Below are 24,927 nucleotides of genomic sequence, written 5' to 3' on the forward strand. Positions count from 1 at the left end.
CTGAAACGCGTTTGGTACTGCTAGGACTTATCCCGGATGTTAGACACCGGAAAGTACTATCAGACATTGGAGTGAAACTACTTTGTATATGTATCTTCACATTTCTATTGCAAGATACCATTGTTTTTCATGTGCAATTGTGTTATTGTCAGTGTTTGTTTTATCAATCATCATGTACAGATGATTTTTTAGCATAGTCTTCTTGTCTTTCTTGTGTAATAAATCAACAAAATTTTTAAACAAACTTACTAGTGTCTTTGCCAATTTAAAGTCACATATTTCTCGGGGGGGGGGGGGGGGGGGTTTGCAAATCACCTTTTCTAGGCTTTAGCTAATGTCAGAGCATTAAAATATAAATCCAGATTTGTTATGAGTTACTATAATTTGCACATTGTTCTTTGCTGATAAATAAATTGTTTATTCAAGGAAAAAACTTTTAGATAGTTATCTTCCATTAAAAGTCATTTTACCTGTATCTACAACCCAGCTTCCTACAAATAAAATATCCTCATTTACAGGCACATTTAGCTGTAACCTCCCTGCCACCTGTACCTTCAATAGAGTCTTTACATCATCTGCACAAATTCCTGCATATTTTTAAAAACTAAAAATTATCTATTGTCACACTGAACGTGGCCAGGCTTAAATTACTTGCGCTACCTGTGGAGCTTCAAAGACAGCTCCAACACAGAGGCTGCAGTCCATTCTCAGCGGGCAGACATAGAGAACTCCGGCCTCCTTAATGTTTCCCGAACATCAGAGCGGAACACCGTGTGTCAATGACTCTCAATACTTTCCACCTGGTGAGAGTCACAATACGTCTGCAGCTCAGCAGGTATCATTGTGTTCTGACAATTATCAGAGCCCAGCGCCAAGCTGCTATATGTTTTGTGTGTCAAGATATTATTAATAAGAGTCTTGTGTGGGCTAAGTTAGATGTGACAGATTGTCACTGACTTTATAATGTACCTCTCATCTTTACAAAACCATTTTGTGGGCTGAATCTAGACCCTCGGTGATGTCACCCTAGACCCTCGGTGATCTCAGCAATTCTGTTCTGCAGATCTGCCCTAGGGTGAAATCATTGCTCTTCCATGAATTCAGTATGTAAACAGGGCATTAATAGACCTTTGTGGAAATTCCTACCTCTAGGAGTGATTGAGGGTTGAGTCTTCTTCTCCCTATATAATGCCACTGTGGGATTGGAGTGGCAGAGGATTATGGGAAGTTGTGACCCCAAAGCAATGAAAATGTGAGCTACAAGGGAGTCTGAGAAACACTCCTCTGGGGTAGACTCCAGGCATAAATGGGTGAGGTGTTCATGAGTCAAGGAAACCTTATGGGATTGGGATTAAGGAAAAGCTGGACTGTACCCCTTTATCCAGTACTTTACCTGCCAAATACATTATATCTGGAGAGAGAGACTGAATGTGAACGTGATAGAACTGCTCTGCATAATGTTCCAAGTTTATAAGTAATGCAATGAAAGGCTGACAATCGCTTATTGGGAACAAGTTCCAAATGATCCTGTAAGAGAGGGCCTCCAACTGGGAGTGTATGAGTAGTCAATATGACAGAGTTTTTATTTAGCAAGGTGTGTCAGAAACCCTAATCCATTAATGTCACATCAAGATGAAGGGAGGTGCACTGGACCAGCATGGTCATTGCTGGTAGTCAGCCAGGGGCCTGTTTACATTTGCCATAATCAGCAGGATGGGGTACCTGACCACATGTGGAGAATGTGTCAGCTTTGCCAGTTGAGTCTTGAGCAGAAGGCGGAGCAAAAAGAGTGGAATTCCAGCATAAATTGTTAGATGGTGTTGGGGTTCGGCCACATATTGTAGTACCAATAAGTCTGTGATCAACAGTAGATACTGGGTTAGGGTTTGTGCCCAGGAACAGACTGGCTTTGTGCTGCTATGGTATCAGCAAAACGTTGGTGGCGATAGGTCCATGCTGTAACCGGCTCTGAGCTTATGGGTGGGATGGGAGAGCTCAGGACCCCTTCTGCTGCTTGTTGTAAACAACAGCTGTTTAGATTGCTTTTACCAGAAAGGGCATCACTGTATCTAAAGAATGGTATCTGGATGATGACTGTAACTGCAGCCATCATCCAGATATCTCCACCAATTTCCGAGGACACACATATGTGCACATTGGTCCAGAAGTGGTTAACATTTATGCTGTTTATATACTGTAAGTAACACAACAGAAAAGGCTGACTCTAAAGCTGGCAGAGGTTGTTTGCTCAGTGTGATTCTTCCTGTCAATAAAATGCCAATAACCCTCCAATAAGTATATTAAATTATAACAAAACATTTTTGTACTCGGTAATCTGCTTAGCTGTTTAAGCACCTGCAGATATTAATGTATGACTACATTAGATGATTGTATATACTGTATATATATATCTCATGTGTGTGTTTTCAGATTTTCTCAATCTTATATATACAAAAATGTATTTATTAATTTGTTTGTTTTAAAAGCACATATCGGGTTTCTTTGGGTGAACACTTCTCAAACAAATGCCATTGGAAATTATTTACAAGTTGTCCTCTAATACAATGGGAAAATAGATACTACTGTTGTATGTTTGGCATTCAGGTGACCGAGGTCAACAATAGCTTGACCTTTTGGCATATGACTTATAGCATGTATGATACAATAATACCATCTAGGGGTTGAATTGGGAAATGTTTCACTCATAAAATACTAAATATAAAGGAAGAAGTGGGAAAGAATATGCCTGTGTGGGATTGTCTACCTAAATATTCCAAATAAAAGCCCAACAGCATAATCTGACAGGAGGACTCCATGATGACATACAACAAAGAATGTTTGTGCCAGACAAAACATCACCTGGGGATGATGCTAGCACCCAATTTCTGCAATCACTTGAATAGCTGGGAGTCCTGGTTTCCTATAGAGATCGTAACGCCGCTATACTTGAGCTAAGTAACGTTTAACATATTTCTATTGTATAGATAGTGTGTGTGTTTTATGTATAGCTGTCGATATTGTATTCCTATAACTGGAAATTGTTTGTATGCAATAATGCACATTAATATACCACAGAAGTTTTAATGCTTCCATGCATTTAATGAAAATAACCTTAAAAAGACAAAAAGCAAAACAGTTGGGAAATGATCTAAATATTGATTAATGCTTATATGCCACAATTCCTCCCATTTTTCCTATAATGTATGCTGCGAAGAGCAAAGTTGGAATTTGAAAATTTTAGACGCAGCTTTTGACAGATTGGTGAACCTCTGCCCATCTATACTTCTGAGACTATTTTTATACTCAATCATGTCACTGACCTGTTGCCAATTAATCTAATTAGCTGCAAACTGCTCCTTGTTAGTACCACTTACTTTGCAATCTTGTTGTTGCCATGTTCTAACTTCACATTTTGCTGCCATCAATTTCAAAATTCCATATTTATGGTATTTTCCTAAAATTATACATTTTCTCATTTTAAAACATTTGATATCTTTTTTATTGTGAATAAAATATGGGTTTATGAGATGTGAAAATTATTGCATTCTGTTTATATGTAGATTCTACACAGCCTCCCAACTTTTGGGGAATTGGGGTTGTATGCCACTGTGTGTAATATGTGAAAGCTGTACCGTGATTTCTGTAGCTCACACTTACAATGGTGCTGAATTTATTTGATAGCATCAAAAACGCTTCACTAAAAAATATGAACATTATGGATGTTTGGTGCCCTCCAGTGGTAAGTAAGGAATGTAACAACTATGCATGAAATCGCCCTCAACATATATTGGTTTCTCTACACTTTGACTGAAATACTTAAAAATTTTATTTCAACAAAATTTATTCTGTGATCTTATTTTAACGCCAAATTCCACTCTGCAATCTTTTTTCATTTTAACCAATCCAAAACTTACTTTAGTTTTCAGTCCAGTGTCTGGATACATCTACACTAAGGCCTCCATCAGTGAGCTCTGTATATCACAATTCCTAGCTCCAGCAACCTGTCATGCAGTGGTGGCCCGTGCATTGTGGGTGCATGGGCGTTGCCCCTCTAACACCTCCGCCGACCTCCCTATTGATGTGCCCGACACCTTTCAGAACGCCAGACACATGAAATACTATGGTGGGGATAGGCGGGGGGTGTGTATTTTGAAGCATGTGATTAGAGCCAGAGGCTCTAATAGGCATCAAAACAGGGTGGGCTCTGGGCGCAGAGCACTGCGTCCTGATCCCACCCTGCTGTGTGACATAGCAAATACATTTTTGCTGTTTTCACACTAATGTCTCTCCCTGCCAATCAGGAGGCAGGTCAGCCAGACCTGTCTCACAATTGGCATAAGCATTAGGCGATCCTATTAGATGCCTAATGCTTTGGTGGAAGAGGATACACGGTGGAGGAAGCCTGAGGAGTCAAGCGACACCGGAGCCGTCGTTTCCCGCCACTGCAGAAGAGGAGGAGAGTCCCATCATTTCAGGAGAGGAGCAGAGCCCCGCCACCATCAACCTCATCTCTCCAGTAAGCAGGTCAGAGGTGTAATCAGCCAGTGGGTGGGCCAGTAGTGACATTATCAACAGGTGGGCAGAGCCAGTAGTAACTTCATTATTGGGTGGGCAGGTCTAGTACTGACACAATCAACAGGTGGCTGGGGCCCTTTAGTGATGGCATTAGGGGTGGATGGAGCTATTAGTGATGTCCTCAAAGAGTAAATGGAGCTAGTAGGTACATCATTGATGGGTGGGCAGGGCTAGTAGTCACCTTATCTATAGGTGGGTGGGGCTAACAGAGGCATCATCAACATGTGGGTAGGGCAAATAGTAACATCACCATCATTGAGTGGGAGGAGCTATTAGTGTGCCCCATCAACAGGGGCTAGTAATGATGTCACCAATGGTCGGGCGGAGCCAGTTGTGACATCCTTAACAGGCGGCTGGAACTGGTAGTGATGTCATCGGTGGGGGCGACCATGGCTAGTAGTGACGCCATCACTGGGTTGGTGGGACTAGTAGTGACTTCATCAATGGGTGGGCGGAGGTACATAGTTACATAGTTAGTAAGGTTGAATAGACACCAGTCCATCCAGTTCAACCTGAGTGAGTGTCTACAATTCTCCCTATCCCTGTACATTGCACACTCACATCGGTCCCTACCCTTAAGGAGCCCACAATCCAAGGTCCCCATTCATATACTAGGGCCAATTTTGGAAAGAAGCCAATTGACCTACCTGCATGTCTTTGGAGTGTGGGAGGAAACCGGAGTACCCGGAGGAAACCCAGGCAAGCACAGGGAGAACATGCAAACTCCAGGCAGGTAGTGTTGTGGTTGGGATTTGAACCAGCAACTCTTCTTACTGCTAGGTGAGAGTGCTAACCACTACACCACTGTGCCGCCCGAGTAGTAGTAGGTAGTAGTAGTGTCATCAATGGGTGGGAGGAGTTGGTAGTGTCACCATCACTAGGTAGGTGAAGTTATTAGTGTTGTCATCCCTGGGTGGGGGGTGTTAGTAATAGCGTTATCAGGTTTGGATATAGGGTGTAGTCCTTTGCGCTGAATCAATCCAACAAATGAATGAAAATAAAATGAATCTAATCTAATGAATAAAAAGTGCCGCCAGACCTAATCAGGTTTACCATCTTTGATCTCAACTAAATCCCACTTCACCAACATCCCCATGGGTTACCGTGTTTTCTAAACTTCAGGTTTACCTGTAGAGAAGATGAGAATGGTGTTGTCCCAGAGTCCTTTCTGCTGCAAAGCTGCTGTGACGTTTCCCACCGCCTCATCCATGGCGGACACCATCCCTGCGTACTGGCGTCTATTCTTGTCCTGGATGGAGCTATAAGGCTCAGTGTACTCCTCAGGAACTTGTAGAGGAGCATGGACAGCCTGGAAGGCCAGATAGAGGAAGAGAGGCTGCAAGAAGCACACAGACATGTAAGAACCAGACGCACTGGCCATCTTGTCTTGATTTCAAAAACTGCTAAATTTCTCCAGGTAACATCAGCCAATCTTGCAGCACACAGTCAGAAGCAGGCCTGAACTACGACGAAAAAATAGGCCCAGGCATTTTAAACTGAGCAGACTATTTTTTATTTCTTTTTTTTTTTTTAAATCAAAATTACACATAATGACAATTACAGTTTCTCAATATCTTTTACTTATATTTAGCCTGCTTCCCTCCATTGGTGGCAGTAGTTGTTTTTATTTGTTCTTTATTATTATTTTCTAACTTTGTATTTATTTATTCATTTTTTTACAATTTTATTTTTTATTTGTTCTTTTAGGACCCTTGTTGGTGAAATATCAGGCAATCTAAGAGACATCTGATATGTCACCTTTGAGACAGAGAAAGGATATGGAGGCTACAGCCCGCAATCTCCATCTCTGGAGCCTCAGCAGCAAAGAATGAATGAACAGAAATAACTCACAGCGGCACAGCAGGACTTGGATAGGAGGGTCAGCATTTAGAGAAACCGATTTCCTCCATCTCTCTCCTGTAGCTGCTAAATGGGAGGGCGAGGAGGAGAAACTGGCATTCAGCAGCTGCAGGGGAATGATTTCTCTACATGCCGCTGTCTTATTACGGCATGCCGTGGCTGCGCCCTAGGTGGCTGCCTAGTTTGCCTAGTGGTAGCACCGGCCCTGCCGCTGGGGGAGCTGACAATCACTGTAGTAGTTAGCTGGTTCATTCAGTGATAACATTAATCTTTTTCTTTTGTTTTTAATAGTTTTTGATTTGCAAGAAACTTAGTAATAGTTTAACCACTTAAGCCCCATTTTCCAGCTAAAGGACCAAGCCCCTTTTTACGTTTCGGCACTGCGTCGCTTTAACTGACAATTGAGCTTTCTTTTGGTGGTATTTGTTCACCCCTGTGTTTTTTATTTTTTGTGCTATAAACAAAAAAAAGAGCAACAATTTTGAAACAACGCATTATTTTTTACAATTTGCTATAATAAATATCCCCCAAAAAATATATAAAAAAAAATTTTCTTCCTTAATTTAGGCCGATACGTATTCTTCTACATATTTTTGGTAAAAAAAAAGCGCTTATTGATTGTTTTTCACAAAAGTTATAGCGTCTACAAAATAGGGGTTGGTTTTATGGCATTTTTATTAATAATTTTTTTTTTTTACTAGTAATGGCATCGATCTGCGATATTTATTGTGACTGCGACATTAAGGCGGACACGTCGGACAATCTTGACACATTTTTGGGACCATTGGCATTAATACAGCAATCAGTGCAAATAAAAATGCACTGATTACTGTAAAAATGTCACTGGCAGTGAAGGGGTTAACCACTAGGGGGCAGTGTAGGGGTTAAGTGTGTGGGAACTGACGATCAGTGACAGGCTCAGTAGGAAGCACGAGGAGAGGTTGGCTTACACTTACCTCTCCTAGTTCTTCAGCTCTGTGACCCGATCGCGGGACACCGGGGGTCACGGAGCTCAGGACCGGGTTGCGAGTGCGCCACCGACGGGCACTTAAAGAGCAACATACCTGTACGTGCTTGTGCCCAGCCGTGCCATTCTGCCGATGTACATCGGCGTGAGGCAGTCCTTAAGCGGTTAACTAGTTGCCGACCGCCACACGCGGTCGGATGCTGGGACTGTGACAGCATAATGGGCAGGGACATCACCCGGCGATGTCCCTATATAAGTTGCCGCACGCCGCATCCCTGTCATTGCGGCCAGAGACAGCGACGAGGCAACATCTCAAGAAGAGAAGAACAGAAGAACCGCTGTCATTCGCTTACACAGCTTAAATAATCTGGTCCTGTGGCCACCTGCAGGCTTTGTAGTGGATTTACTGTAGCACTTCATAATCCACTGAATAAAAATTGTGACTATTGCTCTAAGGCCCCTTTCACATGTGCGGACCTTTCAGATCTGCCTGTCCGTTTTTTTTTTCCATACACCACTATGGAGCGTCGGATATCAGCGGTGACATGTCTGCTGACATCCAATCCGCCCCGATATGCTCCTCAAAATCCAGATGGATGGTTGTCCTATTTTTCATCTATCTGGCGGATCCGATCAGATGAAAACGGACAGCCAGTCCATAATCATCTGATCCCCCCACAGGGGAGAGCGGATATCTGACAGGTACGTCCCTGCACAGAGTGCAGAGATTGACTTATCATCCGCCGGCTCAGCGGGGATCAACGGGGCGATCTCCGATGAGTAAGCGGAGGAGTAAAAGCAGACAGCCCCGTGTGAAAGGGGCCTAACTGTTATTTCAGAAATACAGGAAGGCTGAGACCCAAGCGGATAGCATCCCCTGAAGAAGCCCAATACATAGGGCAAAACATGACGGGATTAAACATGCTGCTCTAAAAAGTTCACGGACCCCATTAATGGGTTTAAGCTTATGTTTTTTAACATGGCTTTAATATAATTTTGGTAATACATTTTGAAGATTTTATCATAATATTATTTCTTGGTTTGATTCTTGCACCACTATAGTACCATCCTTTTTGCTCTACTTGACTTCTAAACCTTGTGGACAGCCTTTCCAGAAGAGTTGAAGCTGTTATAGCTGCAACTCAATATTGAGCCCTACCGACTAAGACTGGGGTGCCATTAAAGTTCATGTGCGTGTAAAGGCATTAGATTAGTGGATTCACTCTAATGCCGCGTACACACAATCGGAATTTTGGTCGGCAAAAGCTCTGATGGTTTTCCAGACGGAATTCCGATACACACGATCACACCAAATTCCGACCGGCAAGAACGCGGTCACGTATAACACGTATGACGGGACTAGAAAAAGGAAGTTCAATACCCAGTAGCCAATAGCTTCCATCTTGTAGTTGAATCTGAGCATGCATGAGTTTTTGCACATCGGAAATGCATACACACAATCGGAATTTCCGATAGAAACTCTTTCCGTTGAAAAAATTGAGAACATGCTCTCAAATTTTTGCTGGCGGGAATTCGGCCAGCTAAATTCCGAGGGAGCATACACACGGTTGCATTTTCCAATGAGAAGCTCTCATCGGTCTTTTGCTGGCCGAAATTCCAATCGCGTGTATGCAGCATCAGAGATCTGGGGACAGGGGGCACAATTAAAATCTGGGGAGGGGCAGACCACCCCAACACCCCCTGATATCCGGGTCTGGATTGTAAGCTCCTTGAAGGCAGGGACTGATGTGAATTAGTAAGTTTGTAATTGATGGTGATATATATAATTTATTTTGTTTTGTTTTGTTTTATAAAATGACAGTTATGCACACCTTCTCAGACTTGTGATTAGTGATGAGATCCACAGCTCTCTCTGTAAATAGGTGAGTGGAGTATTTCTTGTCATATCCTTTGGCTGGTGATTCTCCATCTCGAAAGTCAAGAGCACACATGGTTTTGTTCAGAGCAATAATTTCATAGCATCTCTCATGGCTGTAATAATCTTCACTGCCAAGAAGATATCCTGGAATACAGAACAAGGTGCAATACATAAAAACACAATTCTAGCAGTTATCAATGTTACTTCACTTCTATGTGGTCAGTTGATCTGTGCTTTCACCTAAAGCCTCATACACACGATCGGACTTTGTAAAACTTTCCTGTGGATTTTTGTAGAAAAGGCGTCGGCGGAGAACTTGCATACACACGGCAGGACTTTTTCAGCCAACTTTCACCAAATTACGTGTTTTTTCTGCTCTTTACTGGCACCTTTGGTCAACTTCTGTATTGTTGTCTGATCTTTTGCATTGGTTCTGAGTAGGGATGAGCTCAGGCGTGTTCGCATTGAACACGTGCTGAGCCCGCCAGGAAGTCTGCGTGTTTTCAGTAGGTTAGGCTACATTTGCAATTGTGACTATCCCCGGTGTGAATCAAAACACTAGGAAACTGCTGATTCCTGCTGCTGTTTTTGCCACCTGTAAGCAGCTATCTGCGGCCACCGATCCAGTACACTTTGATGACAGGTCGCTGGCGGCCGCAGCTATCTATGTACAGTAAGTGATTACCTGCAGTGATTGCTGCTGGACACATACATGCCATCCATACCAGGGCGAAAAGGCCAATGCGAATGTAGCTTTATTGGCATTTCAGTTCCCCATATTAGGTCAGAATAACTTTTCACGTTGAGTTTAAAGTAAACCCATGATGGTCTGCCAGAAATCCAGAGTGTGGCTAATTTCCTAAACCAACAACACAGTGCCAAATCCCAAACAATGGTGTCAGCGCTGTCTGCTTAACTACAGAATTACACTTATCATCCAGTCCTCTCTGTTCCTCTTTACATGCATACCATTGGTTTATTTCCCTGCAAAACAGTGTTGCTGCCACTGTGTAAATTTTTGTTGAGTAAAAATCTTACAAACATATAAAATAATACATAAAACAATAAAAACATACATAGTAGGTGAGGTTGAAAAAAGACAGAAGTCCATCAAGTCCAACCTATGGACATATTTACATATATACAAAAAATAAATAAAAATGAATATATACATTAAAAAAAACAAGCTTACATAAGCAAATAACAGAATGTTTTTTTTTTATAAGAGAATTATATACAAAGAAACATAATTGTATTATCCATAAACTACTAAATTAAGCAAAACACAACCCTACTTCAACCTAAACACACCCTCAGGCTAAGAAATGACCAGACACTTAACCAATACATGCCCTTTTCCCCCAAAAATCTGATCATAACAAAATCTAGCGGACATAAAAGAACAAAAAGAAAGCCGCACACCCAGAGACTGACAGACAGCCGCTACGGGGACCTGACATTCCTCCATGCCTTTTTCCAGGCCACCGACCACCACCTGTCCTTCTCAAGACCCCCAATCTTCCCAACCTCAGCCAGAATGTTGTGCACCACCTCGACAGAACAGACTTTTTTCCCGAATGGAAACCTGACACTATGCATTCCAACGAACTATTAAAGCGGTAGTAAACCATGCAAAACAAAAACCTGCCAGACAATAGCATAATGTGCTAGTATGCATCGCATACTAGCACATTATGAAATACTTACCTTAGAACGAAGCCCTGCAGCGACGCACTGGTCACCGCTGACACGTTCCCTCGCGTTTTCTTCTGGGATCGCTGGCTCCGATGCTGTGACTAGCTGGAGCCGCGATGACGTCACTCCCGCGCATGCCCTCCATTCCGGCAGGACATGCCAGACCTGCAGAGTGGCTGTATGAATGTTCAATATCTTTTTACCTACAGGTAAGCCTTATTATAGGTTTACCTGTACGTAAAAATCACCAAGCGGGGTATACAACAGCTTTAAAGAGGAAGTAAATCCTGATAGGTTTTACTTCCTCTTTATTTCCCTGCAAAGGTAAATCATAATGGGCTGCTATGCATTTAACCTACAGTTAAAATGCACCTCAATAGGACAAGCAGCATCCAAAGAAAAAGGAAAATTTATATCAAATACTTACCGTAATTTTCCTTTCCTGATGGACTCCATGGCAGCCTACGTATGGGTTAATCCCCGCCTCTCATACCCCATAGGACCCCACTCCCATAAATCTTTGCTTCTGAACAGAGACTGTGTTCCGTAACTTAGCCTACTCCAGCAAAAGGGAGGGAACTCCTGCTGCCATGGAGTCCATCAGCAAAGGAAAATTACGGTAAGTATTTGATATAAATTTTCCTTTTTCCTGACAGACTCCATGGCAGCCTACGTATGGGAAATAACTAGCCATACACACCCGGGTGGGAAATTGCTGGTTAACAGAAAAAGGTTTAATTGGCACCGTCAACAGATAAGACATGCAAACCAAAATTAACCGACGATAAAGAAGCCGGCTCAACACAATAATGTGTCATAAAGGTATTAATTGATGACCATGAGGCCGCTTTACAGATTACTTCTGGAGAAACATGACGAGCAGCCGCCCATGATGTTGAAACGCTCCTGGTAGAATGAGCCGTCACTGCCTCTGGAGGAGCCAAACCCTTAGCTTTATAAGCCCCTTGAATAGCCTGAACAATCCAAGCTGCGATGGTTCTTGAAGAAGCACGTGATCCCTTATTCTTTCCATGGAAGTAAACAAAGAGATGGTCAGAAGTTCGAAAAGGAGCTGTGGATTCCAAGTACTGTTTTAGAACTTCTCCAACATCTAAAGGATGAATGTTAGAATCTCCGGAAGTCCGAAAAGTAGGAAGAACAATCTCCTGGTTCTCATGAAATACAGATGTGACCTTAGGATTTGACCCTAACATGGGAACCAAGACCACACGATCCGGGAAAAACGTCAGAAAAGGTTCTTTGCAACCCAGAGAGCTGATCTCGGAGACCCTCTTGGCCGATGTTATAGCCACCAGAAAGGCGGCTTTGAGAGAAAGAGCCTTGATAGATGATTGAACCATATGCTCAGGTCTTTCCTCTGAAAAGGAATCCCGGACAAAAGGAAGATCCTATTTGGAGAATCTTGTTTTTTTTCTGGGGTCTGAGTCTTATTGCTCCCCTGAAAAACTGTCTGACAAGACGGTGTTTGGCCCAGGAAACGCCAGTAAATGCTGAAATTGCCGAAATTTGAACTCGTAAGGAACTCACTGATAGTGACAGGTCTAGTCCCGTCTGTAGGAAACCCAAAATGTCTTGAATCTTCAGGTCACTACAGGAACTGCCAACGGAAGAAGTATACTTTATTAGTACCTGGCCTTCTAGCATTCAGTAGAGTAGCGATGGCAGTACTTGGACACCCTAATGCTTCCAACCTTCCCCTTTCAAGAACCAAACCATCAGATGAAGATGGGCTGGGTATGGGTGAAGAGATGTTCCCTGTAGCAGGAGATCTGCCCTGGAAGGGAGAGGAACTGGATCCCGAAAACTCAGCTGCATTAGGAGCGGAAACCACGGCCTGTTGGGCCAAAATGGAGCAACCGTCACCACCATAACTTTCTCCCACCTGAGTCTTGAAAGGAATCGCAGGATGACCGGGACTGGGGGAAAGGCATAAGCCGTGCGAAACCTCCACTGATCCGTCAGTGCATCCATAACGAAGGCCTGAGGACAACGACACCTCGTATAATATTTCTCCGGATTGAAATTGCACGGGGAGGCAAACAGGTCCACTTCTGGCAGGATCCCCAGAGACAGAATCCATGTGAATATCTCGGGATGGAAAGACCACTCGTTGTCCAGGGAGAACCTTAATAGGAAGTCCGCCTGGACATTCTGAATTCTGGGGAGATAAACTGCCATCAGATTTGACAAGTTCATCTGAGCCCAAGACATGATCGGGCTCACTTCCCTCGGCAGAGAGAGACTGCGGGTGCCTCCTTGTCTCTTGATATAAGACACTGCTGTCGTGTTGTCCATCCTTAGGAGAACCGAGGTCCCTGAAATCAGGTGAGAAAAGGCTTGAAGAGCATGGAGAGCAGCACAAAGCTCTAGAACATTGGATACTACCTCTTGGGCTGGAAATTCCCACACGCCCTGGGCTATTTCTGACAGACACAGGGCGCCCCAGCCCATGTTGCTGGCGTCCATCGTTACTGTGATCCAAGAGACGGAAGCTATGGAATGGCAATTGAGGAGGTTCTTTCGTTGGAGCCACCAGAAGAGACTCTCCCGCATGGAGGGGGTTATCCTGACCAGATGGTCTCGAGACCCCTGGTCCCATTGTAGAAGAAAACCCTTCTGAAAGGGACACATCCTCCATTGTGCCCACTTTATCATGGGGCTGTGGATACCATAGTGCCAATTATCTTGAGGCACTGTGAGGCCCTGAGAAGAAGAGAATGCAATGCAGGCCGAATCCTGTCTCGGATCACCGGAATTTTTTCCACCGGAAGGGAGATGGTACATTCGACCGTGTTGAACTGGGCTCCGAGAAAAATCAAAGACTGAGTTGGGTCCAGATGACTTTTTTCCCCCGGTTCAACAGTCAACCGAATTCCGTGAGTGTCGAGATGACTTGAGTTCGATGTAACAGTAGCTGTTCTCTGTCTTGGGAAAGCAATAGTAGATCGTCTAGGTAATGGTGTAATCGAATACCTTTGATCATGATTAGTGCTACCACAGCCAGTAAGAGCTTCGAAAACACTCGAGGCGATGTTGTAAGCCCGAACGGGAGACATACAAATTGAAGATGTAATTCGCCCACTGCAAACCGAAGGTACCTCTGAAACTCTTTTGCGATCAGAACATGGAAGTAAGCATCCTTCAAGTCTATGGAAATCAACCAGTCGCCTGGTTGTATTGACTGATGTATTGTTAGTAATGTCTCCATCTTGAATTTTTCCTTCTTGATGAAGGAATTCAGATGCGTTAGGTCGATAACTGGTCTCCAGGAGCCATTCTTTTGAGGACCATAAAGAGGGGGGAGTAGACCCCTTGAAATCTCTCTCTGGTTGGGACCGGAATGGCAGCGCCTTGAGCCAACAGGGAATCTGTGTAAGACAGGAGTACCTCTCTCTTTTTTTTTTTTTCTTCCACAAGTGGTAGGATTGTACCTTGATGTAGTTGACTTAGAGGATTTTTGGCTTGAAGACTGAGCCCTTCTCCAATTCTTCCTAAATTCCCGACCAGGCCTGTAACGGCGAGCATCTCTAGCACGCTCTTGTTCTTGTCTGGGCTGAACTTTCCTCTGACCCAAGAGGCGACGATCCTGGGGTAAGAACACTGATTTACCCCCAGTAGCACTGGAAATGGCAGAATCAAGTTTGTTCCCGAAGAGGGAGGGTCCCTCACAGGGAATCTTACACCATGCCTGTTTAGGGGCAGGATCTGCAACCCACGGACGAAGCCACAGAGCGCGCTTCGCAGTAACTGAGGAGAGCATGACACGTGCCACTAGGCGGATAATATCAAGGGATGCTTCCCCCAAAAGACTGATGCTAACTTCAGTTCATGTACTGGTGAATTCCGGATAAGTTCTTCCGAAACGCTTCCCAAAGCCGCACCAACATCATCCGTCCAAGACTCCATGGCTTTAGATAATGCTGCAAGAGCCAGAGCTGGCTTACAAGCCATGCCTGCGGTGATATAAATGCGCTTCAGGTCGATGTCAATCTTCCTCTCTAAACCATCCTTGAACGAAACGGAATCTTCAAGAGGGAGTGTAACATGTCTGACTAGACGCATTAGAGCCGCATCAATAAGAGGGGCTGAATCCAGATATTTAACTTCCTCGCTTTTAAACGGGTACATTTTGGCAATCTTGGAAATTAAGGAGTTCTTCCTCTCCACTTTTCCCCATTCGTCTGAAATAATCTCACCGAGCTCACCCAAGAAGGGGAAATTCGGGCGGTCCTTCTTAAGGTGTTTAAAGTACTTCCTCTGTTTAGAGGGTGCTTCAACTGGCTCTTCCCATTTTAGAGTGTCCTTGACTGCTCTGACTAACTGCGGGACAAGAGAAAAATCAAAACCTGCAGTTGAATCATCAATCTCACTGTCTGAAGATTCACTTGGAGAGACACTGTGTCTGGAGGGACCCGGAATTACGGGGTCTGCATCTACATCGACAGGAGCTGTAACGGAAGGAGGGTTAAACATCCGATCAGACTCTGCCTTGTTCAGAGATTCTTGAACCACCTTCCTGACCAATGCTTCCACTTGCTGGTCTCCGGCTCCCCTTTCCTTCATAGCTCTGGAATAACAAGACTCACAGAGAGATTTACCCTCTGGAACGTGAGATTTACAACCCCAGCAGGCTTTCTCTAAGCGGCTGGAACGGTGGGTTGAATGACGACCAGATCCAGATCTTGATCTATGGTGTCTGGAGGGTGATCTAGAGCGTCTAGAACTTGACGTAGACTGACGATGATGTAACCTAGACTGGTCAGTATCTTTGCGTGCCGATAAATGACGTTCAGACCTAGAAGGGCTAAATAGAAAGAAAAAACTACAGCAAGAAAACCAAAAGTAATTACCGAAAACAACCCAGCAGAAGGAAATAATATTCCTACCTGCAGCGTAAGGGTTGGCCACTGGGGGGCGATGATACGTCCATAATGAGAAAGTCTGTATGCTGGAGAGATTTGAAAACACCATAAGCACCTGACAGGAATCAAATAATAGAGCTTCCTGGCGAACAGAACATACCTCCAAGCAAGACACACAGCACACTCTCGCAGAGCGATCCCAACCATAGCTGTATCTGACAGCTATTTAAAAGTTGGCGCCGATGGGGACGTCACCATGCCCCCCTGGCGTCGGTCAGCGGAGTTCGTGCGCATGCGCGATCACCGCCGTCTTCCGAAAACTGCGCACGTTCGGACCAAGCCTCGATCCGAACGAGGCACGCGCCTGCGCAGAACGAACGGAAGAGGCGGCGGATTGGAACGCAAATGCGCTCCAGCCGCCATACATACCAGGAAATGGAAAGAAGGAGATGACAAACAACACACATAAACAGGCTGCCATAATGATAATGATTAAAATCAATACGATACCGCCACGGCACGATCCCGATCCATCCTGACTGGGGGTACTCCACCCACTGCACGAACGGGACATCAAAATAGAGGCCTCCTGCTAATAGCAAAGGATGTATGGCCAAATTGCCGCTTGCCTGCCAATGGCAGGTTAGTAAGCTCTTCATGGCATCGCATATATCGCCCGTTTCCACCCGGCTAATAGCTGGGACTGCTGGAATCACAATCACCCTCAGGATCTTCGTGCAAACAGGACTGGACCGGAACTCTTCGTAAAGGTAAGCAAACACCTTGGTCCTAGGAGGAGGACAAAAAAGGAACACAGTCTCTGTTCAGAAGCAAAGATTTATGGGAGTGGGGTCCTATGAGGTATGAGAGGCGGGGATTAACCCATACGTAGGCTGCCATGGAGTCTGTCAGGAAAGGCAGTCAATGCAAAGCAGGTCAATTGCAGACTCTGAACAGTCATGTGCAGTGCTCCATTACAGTCATGAGCAATTCCCTGACCTGCATCTGATGTGCATTAAGATCTAGTGTAAAGAAAGATTAATAAAGAGAAGAAGAAGTATGAGGCAGCCTTTGTCACTGGTTCCAATTTAGATTATATAAAGCAGTGGTCCCCAACCTTTTTGTCAAAAAGAAAATTGTGCCAAGGCCTGGCGAGGGGGGGGGATTTGGTGGGTGTGGATGTACGCACACGCGTGCGGGGGGGGGGGGGGGGGGGGTAAGCGAATAACACAGGAAATTTATTGGGGCAATAGCTGGTGTTCTGCTGTTGGTACTTTAATCATCGCGGCACCATAGTTGGTATGGTGTCAGAATGATTGAGGCGCATTATTTCTTATATTACATTGTAATATAAATGAAATAGTTCAACTCCCCATAATGCAGAATCAGTAGGAGCCCTGAGTGTGTCACTTTCCATGTTGCCTGCCACCAGATGAGAAATGCCACTTGCCACGCTGCCTGCCACCAGATGAGGATTGCCACTTACCACGCTGCCTGCCACCAGATGAGGAATGCCACTTGCCAAGCTTGCCTGCCACCAGATGAGGAATGCCACTTGCCACGCTTGCCTGCCACCAGATGAGGAAAGCCACTTGCCATGCTGCCTGCCACCAGTTTAGAAATGCCACTTGCCACGCTGTCTGCCACCAAATGAGGAATGCCACTTGCCACATGACCTGCCTGTGCCACCAGATGAGGAATGCCACTTGCCACGCTTGCCTGCCACCAGATGAGGAATGCCACTTACCACGCTGCCTGCCACCAGTTGAGGAATGCCACTTGCCACGCTGCCTGCCACCAGTTGAGGAATGCTACTTGCCACATCGCCTGCCTGTGCCACCAGTTGAGGAATGCTACTTGCCACATCGCCTGCCTGTGCCACCAGATGAGGAATGCCACTTGCCACATAGCCTGCCAGTGCCACCAGATGAGTATTGTCACTGCATTGGTGACACTGGTTCAGTGGTCTTTCTTAAAATAGGGCAGGAGAGCAGAGATGCGGGGCGGGCAGTGAGAGATGATGTCATCTCTCTGCTCCCAGCCGCACCTTCGACATTCTGTATGCTGTGAGGGTGGAAGAGCGGTGATGCTAGGCAGGCAGGGAGAGATGATGTCATCTCTCTGCTCCTTGCCGCACCGCCGACATTCCGCACATTGCGAGGGAGGAAGAGCGGTGATGCTAGGCGGGCGGAGAGAGGTGTCATCTCTGCTCGCCAGCCCACTTCTCTTATTTGTCTGCCCTCCTCTCTGATCCACCGGTACCTTACAGCCCGCCGCGGCCCAGCTGCAAAGACGCTACAGCCCGGGGGTTGATGACCCCTGATATAAAGGTTGAAAAGTCCCTTAAAAAGTTTTGGCCTATCCTTTTGAAGGACAGTACTCTGATTAAAAATGTTACACACATTTTTTTTGGACAAAACCATGTTGAATCGGCAGTTAAAGGATGTAAACAGGTGCAAATCCATTTACACCTGCCTGCCCATAGACCTAACACAGGTCTGTGAGGGAAAAAAACTGAACACATACATTTCTGTTCTGTTCCGTTAACATTCATCAGGGTCTTGAAAAAGTATTTTGCAAAGAAGAATGGGCAAAAATGTCACCCTCTAGATGTGCAAAGCTGGTAGAGACATCCCCAAAAAGACTTGCAGCTGTAATTACAGTGAAAGGTGGTTCTACAAAGTATTGACTCCGGGGGGCTGAATATAAATGCATGCCATACCTTTCAAATATTTATTTGTAAAAAAAAATTTAAAACCATTTATTATTTTCCTTCCACTTCACAATTATGTTCCACTTTGTGTTGGTCTATCACATACAATCCCAATAAAATACATTTAGGTTTTTGGTTGTAACATGACAAAATGTGGAATATTTCAAGGGGGATGAATACTTTTTCCAAGGCACTGCATGTTCACAGATCATCTGCCGATTGGAATGGGTGCTGTCCACATGAAAGGGTCCTTAATCAGAATGTAGTGACATAATACAAGCAGAAATCTAATGATAAATAATTAAATATCATCATCTCACCAAAGTAAGTGTCAAATCCTCTTCGGGTTGGCAGACAGTCTTTCTTATACATGCCAAGGTGCCATTTTCCCACCATATGTGTGACATAGCCAGCGTCTTTCAGTAGCTCGGGTAGAAGCTTCTCATCCAGAGGTAGGCAATGGGGCTGACAGGGCCAAATGATCTCATGCTGCAATCCTGTGTGAATCTATGTATAAGAAAAAGAAAATGCAAAAAAAAAAAAAACTACGGTAACTAGAAAGCAAATAAGAATAATATCAATTTAGTGATTAGTTTAAAGAAAAACTCATTTTTTTCAGTGTTCTGTCCCCCTGTATGAAGCATTTGAGGAGCCTAAATAGGGATGCACCAATACCAGTTTTTAACCAATTCCCGACCGGCGCACGACAATGTACGTCGGCAGAATGACACGGGCAGGCAAACTGGCGTACAGGGAAGTCCAGTTGAAATTGCCGCCCTGCCATCGCGTGCGCGCCGCCACCGGTCGGGACCCCCATGAGTCCGGTCGCTGTTCCCGCGGTCTCGATCGCCACGGGGATACCCGTGATCGTCTCACGGGGAGGCTGAACGGGGAGATGCCAATGTAAACAGCATCTCCCCGTTATGCCTAGCAACAAGTGACACTGATCTCTGCTCCCTGTGATTGGAGCAGAGATCAGTGTTCACTAACACACAGCTTAGCCCCCGCAGTTAGTAACACACCCCTGGGACACACTTAACCCCTACACTGCCACCCCCTGGTTAACCCCGTCACTGCCAGTGTCATTTACATAGGAATTAATGCATTTGTATAGCACTGATTGCTGTATAAATGACAATGGTCCCAAAAACGTGTCAAAAATGTCCGATGTGTCCGCCATAATTTCGCAGTCACAATAAAAAAAATAAAAAAATCGCTGATCGCCGCCATTACTAGTAAAAAAAAAAAAATGTAATAAAAATGCCATAAAACTATCCCCTATTTTGTAAATGCTATAAATTTTGCGCAAACCGATCAATAATCGCTTATTGCGATTTTTTTTAACCAAAAATATGTAGAAGAATACGTATCGGCCTAAACTGAGGGAAAAAAATGTTTTTTTATATATTTTTGGGGGATATTTATTATAGCAAAAAGTAAAAAATAATGTTTTTTTCAAAATTGTCGCTCTTTTTTTGTTTATAGCACAAAAAATAAAAACCGCAGGGGTGATCAAATACCACAAAAAGAAAGCTCTATTTGTGGGAAAAAAAAGGACGTCAATTTTGTTTGGGAGCCAGGTCGCACGACCGCGCAACTGTCAGTTAAAGCGACGTAGTGCCGAATCGCAAAAAGTGGTCTGGTCTTAATCCAACAAAATGGTCCGGCGCTGAAAGTGGTTAAAGAACACACAGGAGCTCAAATCGCACTGCAGGCTAAAATAGGTAATGGTAATTGGTATTGGCGAGTACTTGAGAAAAAGTATTGCTACATGTACTCAGTCGTTAACCCCTTGGCACCGAGTGTACGCAAATATGCGGCCCCATTGGACTGGGCTTTTTTCCATGGGGCCACATATTTGTATATGTCTTTGTGCTGGGAGCACACCGCATGGTGATTCCAAAAACAGAGACTGGGCCTCGTACTAACGATTGGAATGCCTGATTCCAGGTCACCTGATCGCTCACTGGCTATCACAGTGACCAGTCACTGAAAAGCCTGCGCTTTAGCACTGGAAATAGCCTCTACTAAGCGCCTGAAAACTGCCTCCCATTCATTCAAGTGTGACTTTTCACACTCAGTCGGTGCCATTGTGGGACATTCCGAAAAGTCCTGCAAGCAGCATCTTTGGGGCGGGTTGGGAGCGTTGTATTTAGCGCTCCCAAAACGTCCTGCTTATTGGGGGGACATACAACAACCAGCAAACACATATATACGGTATTTCTACTATCATTAGGAGCAGGAGAATTTTATTTTGGGTTGTTCTTTGGTGAAAGGTTATTGTAGTACCAAGAAATATACAGCTAAATAAAATAAAAAAATAATAATTTTGCGCCAGTTTGCCTTTTATAATAAAAAAAGAAATCCAGAGATATCCATTACCATTTACCACCAAATGAAAGCCCAATTTGACCTGAAAAAAAAAACGCGGTGTAATCCACAAAGCAGTTGTGATCATATGGTTTTACTAATACATGTCAAAGTTGCTAAATTGTGCCTAGGCAGTAAGATGTTTTACCCTTAGGCGCAAAGGGGTTAAAAACTGGTACCGCTGCATCCCTAGTTGACATGTTAGGCTGGCACTATATATATATATATATATATATATATATATATATATATATATATATATATATATATATATATATATATATATATATATATATATATATATATATATATATATACACATATATATATACACATACACATATATACACATACATACACACACACATACATACACACACACACATATATTTGTAGTCAGAGTCTTCACTTGGAAATATGATAACCCCAACTACCAAGACCTGAGGTGTGCCTGGTCAGTATGCCTAATAGAGTGCATACCCTGAATGAATATGTATGAAATGTAAATTAAATTATGAAAGTATAGGGGAACGGGTGGGTGGGAACCCGGAAATGAGCCGACGAAGGCTCTGATGGAGGAGGAGGGATTTAAAGCCCTAAGGCTCCTCCTACTAATTCAGGCTAGCCTGCGGCCAGCCTTCCAACTTGTAGTCAGAACTAACAAGACCTGAGATGTGCTTTGGCCTGGCTGGTCAGTATGCCTAAAAGAGAGCAAAAGAGACAGGAAGTAGGTGTGATGTGAAAGCTACAAAGAAGGGTCAGCAACAACCATTAGTCCATAAAATGCAAATGCCGGAAGACTGCAGAGAAGGGGGGTTACGTATGTAGCTAAAACGGAGGATCTCCAGCGCCCCACGGACCTGACGAAAAGAAGGGACCCCCTGGGCCGACAAAAGTTGCCTCCGAACCAAATGAATATTCAGAAAAGGGGTTTAGGCTTCAAGCCTGGTTTGGCAAGTAACCTGGACATGAGAACGAACTGTTTGTAGTGAGAGGATGGAGAAAAAGCAGACCCAAGGAATGTTGCAGAGAAGGACTACTTTAATCTGACACCATGACTGTAGTACAGAAATATAACCACAAACCCCTAGCTTAACCATCTATTCAAATGAAGGGGAAGTTGTAAGCTTGGTAAGAGAGAACTACCTAGAGCACTAACTGGGAACTGCGCCATGGGAAGGAGACCGGAAGTCTGAAACACCACGAAAACCTGGCCGGTAACTGGTAGCTGTTCAAAGAGAACATTGCATTACCTCCCTTGACTGCTTAGAGCTGCAAAAAAATGGACAGACCGACAGGAGTTTGTAGGTCCTGAAAAGCTGGTCACCTGATAGATACTTCATGGAATTGACAGATGAAGCCGAACTTCTGATGCAATAAGCAGCGTAAGCCAGAGACATGAACCTATGAAACCTTCCCGCCCCCGGAATAATCTGGATAAGAAACATTGGCCAGATCGATTACCTGAGACCAAGCTTGCCCCCAGTTCTACGTGCCACTGTAAAGAAATTCCAACATCACCTGCAGGCATACTGAGAAGAGCAGGAGCCACAATTAACACCTCTGCGCAAAGCAGAGCGGGCTAAGATCCCCTCCATCCTGTCTAACAATTGTCGTATGGACGTGAGAGTGCATAAAGAACCGCATGAATCTGGGACGAAGAATGCTGGCGGATGGAAAAGGTTGGGAAAAAGTTGGGATGGCCACCTAAAAGAACTGCCCCTCCCCCCAGCTGAGGCTGGGAAAGGGGTACACCAGTGATAAAACTAAGCTATGAATGGGTATGGACCCACCCCTTGATGATGGGGTGCTATCATGCACTGGAACCCCTATGGGGCGGTGGAGGAATGAATGTGAAAAGGCAGCTTCGGAAATGCATGACATACCCTGATCTAGAGAAATGAGAATAGACAACCAACACACGAAACAACAACACCCCTACGTACCTGACAAGTATGAGGATGTAGGTTAGAGGTCGACCGATATGGTTTTTTTTTGGGGCGGGTTGGGAGCGCTGTAGTTAGCGCTCTCAAAACGTCCTGCTCATTGGGGGGCATACAACAACTAACATATACATATTATTATACAGGATTATTATTATTATAATACGGGATTTATATGGCGCCGACAGTTTACGCAGCGCTTTACAACATTAGGGTAGACATTACAATACAATACAATACAATTCAAGACAGGGGGACTCAGAGGGCCCTGCTCGTTAGAGCTTACAATCTAGGAGGGAGGGTCAAGTTATACAAAAGGGTAATAGCTGTGGGGGATGAGCTAATGGAGACAATAGTGCAGTTGTTAGATGGAGGCAGGATAGGCTTCTCTGAAGAGGAAAGTTTTCAGGGATCGCCTAAAAGTGGATACATTTGGAGACATTCTGACAGATTGGGGTAGTGAGTAGACAGAGGATGGGCGAGGCTCGGGAGAAGTCCTGGAGGCGGATATGGGAGGAGGTGATGAGGGAGTTAGAGAGCAGGAGGACTTGGGAGGAGCGAAGTGGGCGATTCGGTTGGTATTTTGAGACTAGGCTAGTGATGTAGCTGGGGGCAGAGTTGTGGATGGCTTTGAAAGTAAGTGTTAGTATTTTGAATTTAATTTGTTGGACAAGTGGCAGCCAATGGAGGGATTGACAGAGAGGGGCAGCAGACACTGTGCGGTTTGTAAGGTGTACGTGTCTGGCAGCAGCATTCATGATGGATTGAAGGGGGCATGGTCTATTTAAAGGTGAGCCAATGAGGAGGGAGTTGCAGTAGTCAAGGCGAGAGATAACCAGGGAGTGAATCAGGAGCTTTGTGGTTTCATTGGTTAGAAAGGGACATAGTTTAGAGATGTTGAGGCGGCAAGCTTTGGAAAGTGATTGGATGTGGGGCTGAAAGGAGAGTTCAGAGTCCAGGATAACACCTAGCACCCTGACATGTGGGGGTGGGTGGATGGTTGTGCCATTACTCTTGACAGAGAAGTCAGGGGAAGAGGCATGTGGGGGAGGAAATATTATAAGTTCGGTTTTGGACAAGTTGAGTTGGAGGAAGTGTTGTGACATCCATATAGATATGTCTGTTAGTAAGTTGGTGATGCGTGACGAGACCGATGGAGTGAGTTGAGGGGTGGAGAGATAGATTTGTGTGTCGTCAGTGTAGAAATTATATTGAAAGCCGTGAGTGGCTATCAGCTGACCCAGGGAAGAGGTGTAGATTGAAAATAAAAGAGGTCCAAGAACAGAACCTTGGGGGGCTCCGACAGAGAAGGGAAGAGGAGTAGAGGAAGTAGAAATGTAAGTGACACTGAAGGTGCATTGGAATAGGTAGGATGAGAGCCACTGAAGAGCACAGTCACGGAGACCAAGGGAGTAACGTTTTTTGAGGAGGAGGTGTCAAAGGCAGCTGAAAGGTCATGAAGTAGGAGTACAGAATAGTGTCCGTTTGTTTTTGCAGTTACTAGATCATTTGTGACTTTTAAAAGAGCAGTTTCTGTTGAGTGTTGAGGGCGAAATTCAGATTGAAGGGGGATCAAGAAGGTTGTTTTTAATGAGGTGATCACTCAGTTAGTTGTAAACCAGGCGTTCAAGTTTAGAGGAAAATGGGAGCAAAGAAATAGGGCGTAGGTTGTTAAGATTGGTAGGGTCCAAGGACGGCTTTTTAAGTATGGGGGTGACCAGTGCATGTTTTAGAGCATTGGGGAAAATGCCAGAGGTGAAGGAGAGATTGATGATGTGAGTTAGAGAGTGTAGGATAGAGTCAGAAGGCGACCGTAGTGTTTGAGAGGGAATAGGATCCAGGGGGCAGGTGGTTAGGTGGGCGTTAGAAAGGAGTTTAGCAACTTCATCTGTAGTAGCAGTTTTGAATAAGGGGAGCGTTGAGAGTACCTGTTGTAGTGGGGTCTTAACTGGGGGCGATAACTGTAGAGTGGAGATTTCATCACGGATTGTATCAATCTTGTTTTTGAAGTGATTAGCAATCTCCTGGGCAGTGAGTGAGAC

At 44.5% G+C, this 24,927-nt stretch overlaps 1 protein-coding gene across 1 annotated transcript in view; it reads right to left on the minus strand.

The window, feature by feature from the left end:
- ARSB (arylsulfatase B) overlaps positions 1-24,927 on the minus strand; it is a 50,375-nt gene that overhangs the window by 16,585 nt on the left and 8,863 nt on the right. Inside the window, exons 2-4 of the mRNA XM_077462595.1 lie at positions 18,893-19,079; positions 9,235-9,425; positions 5,704-5,911 (exon numbers count right to left, since the gene is read on the minus strand). Coding sequence (XP_077318721.1) covers positions 5,704-5,911; positions 9,235-9,425; positions 18,893-19,079 — 586 coding nt within the window. The remainder of the gene's footprint in view (positions 1-5,703; positions 5,912-9,234; positions 9,426-18,892; positions 19,080-24,927) is intronic.

Source organism: Lithobates pipiens, unplaced genomic scaffold, assembly GCF_037356315.1.
Source record: "Lithobates pipiens isolate NorthernLeopardFrog02 unplaced genomic scaffold, aLitPip1_a1.2 Scaffold_3, whole genome shotgun sequence".
Lineage (NCBI taxonomy): Eukaryota > Metazoa > Chordata > Amphibia > Anura > Ranidae > Lithobates > Lithobates pipiens.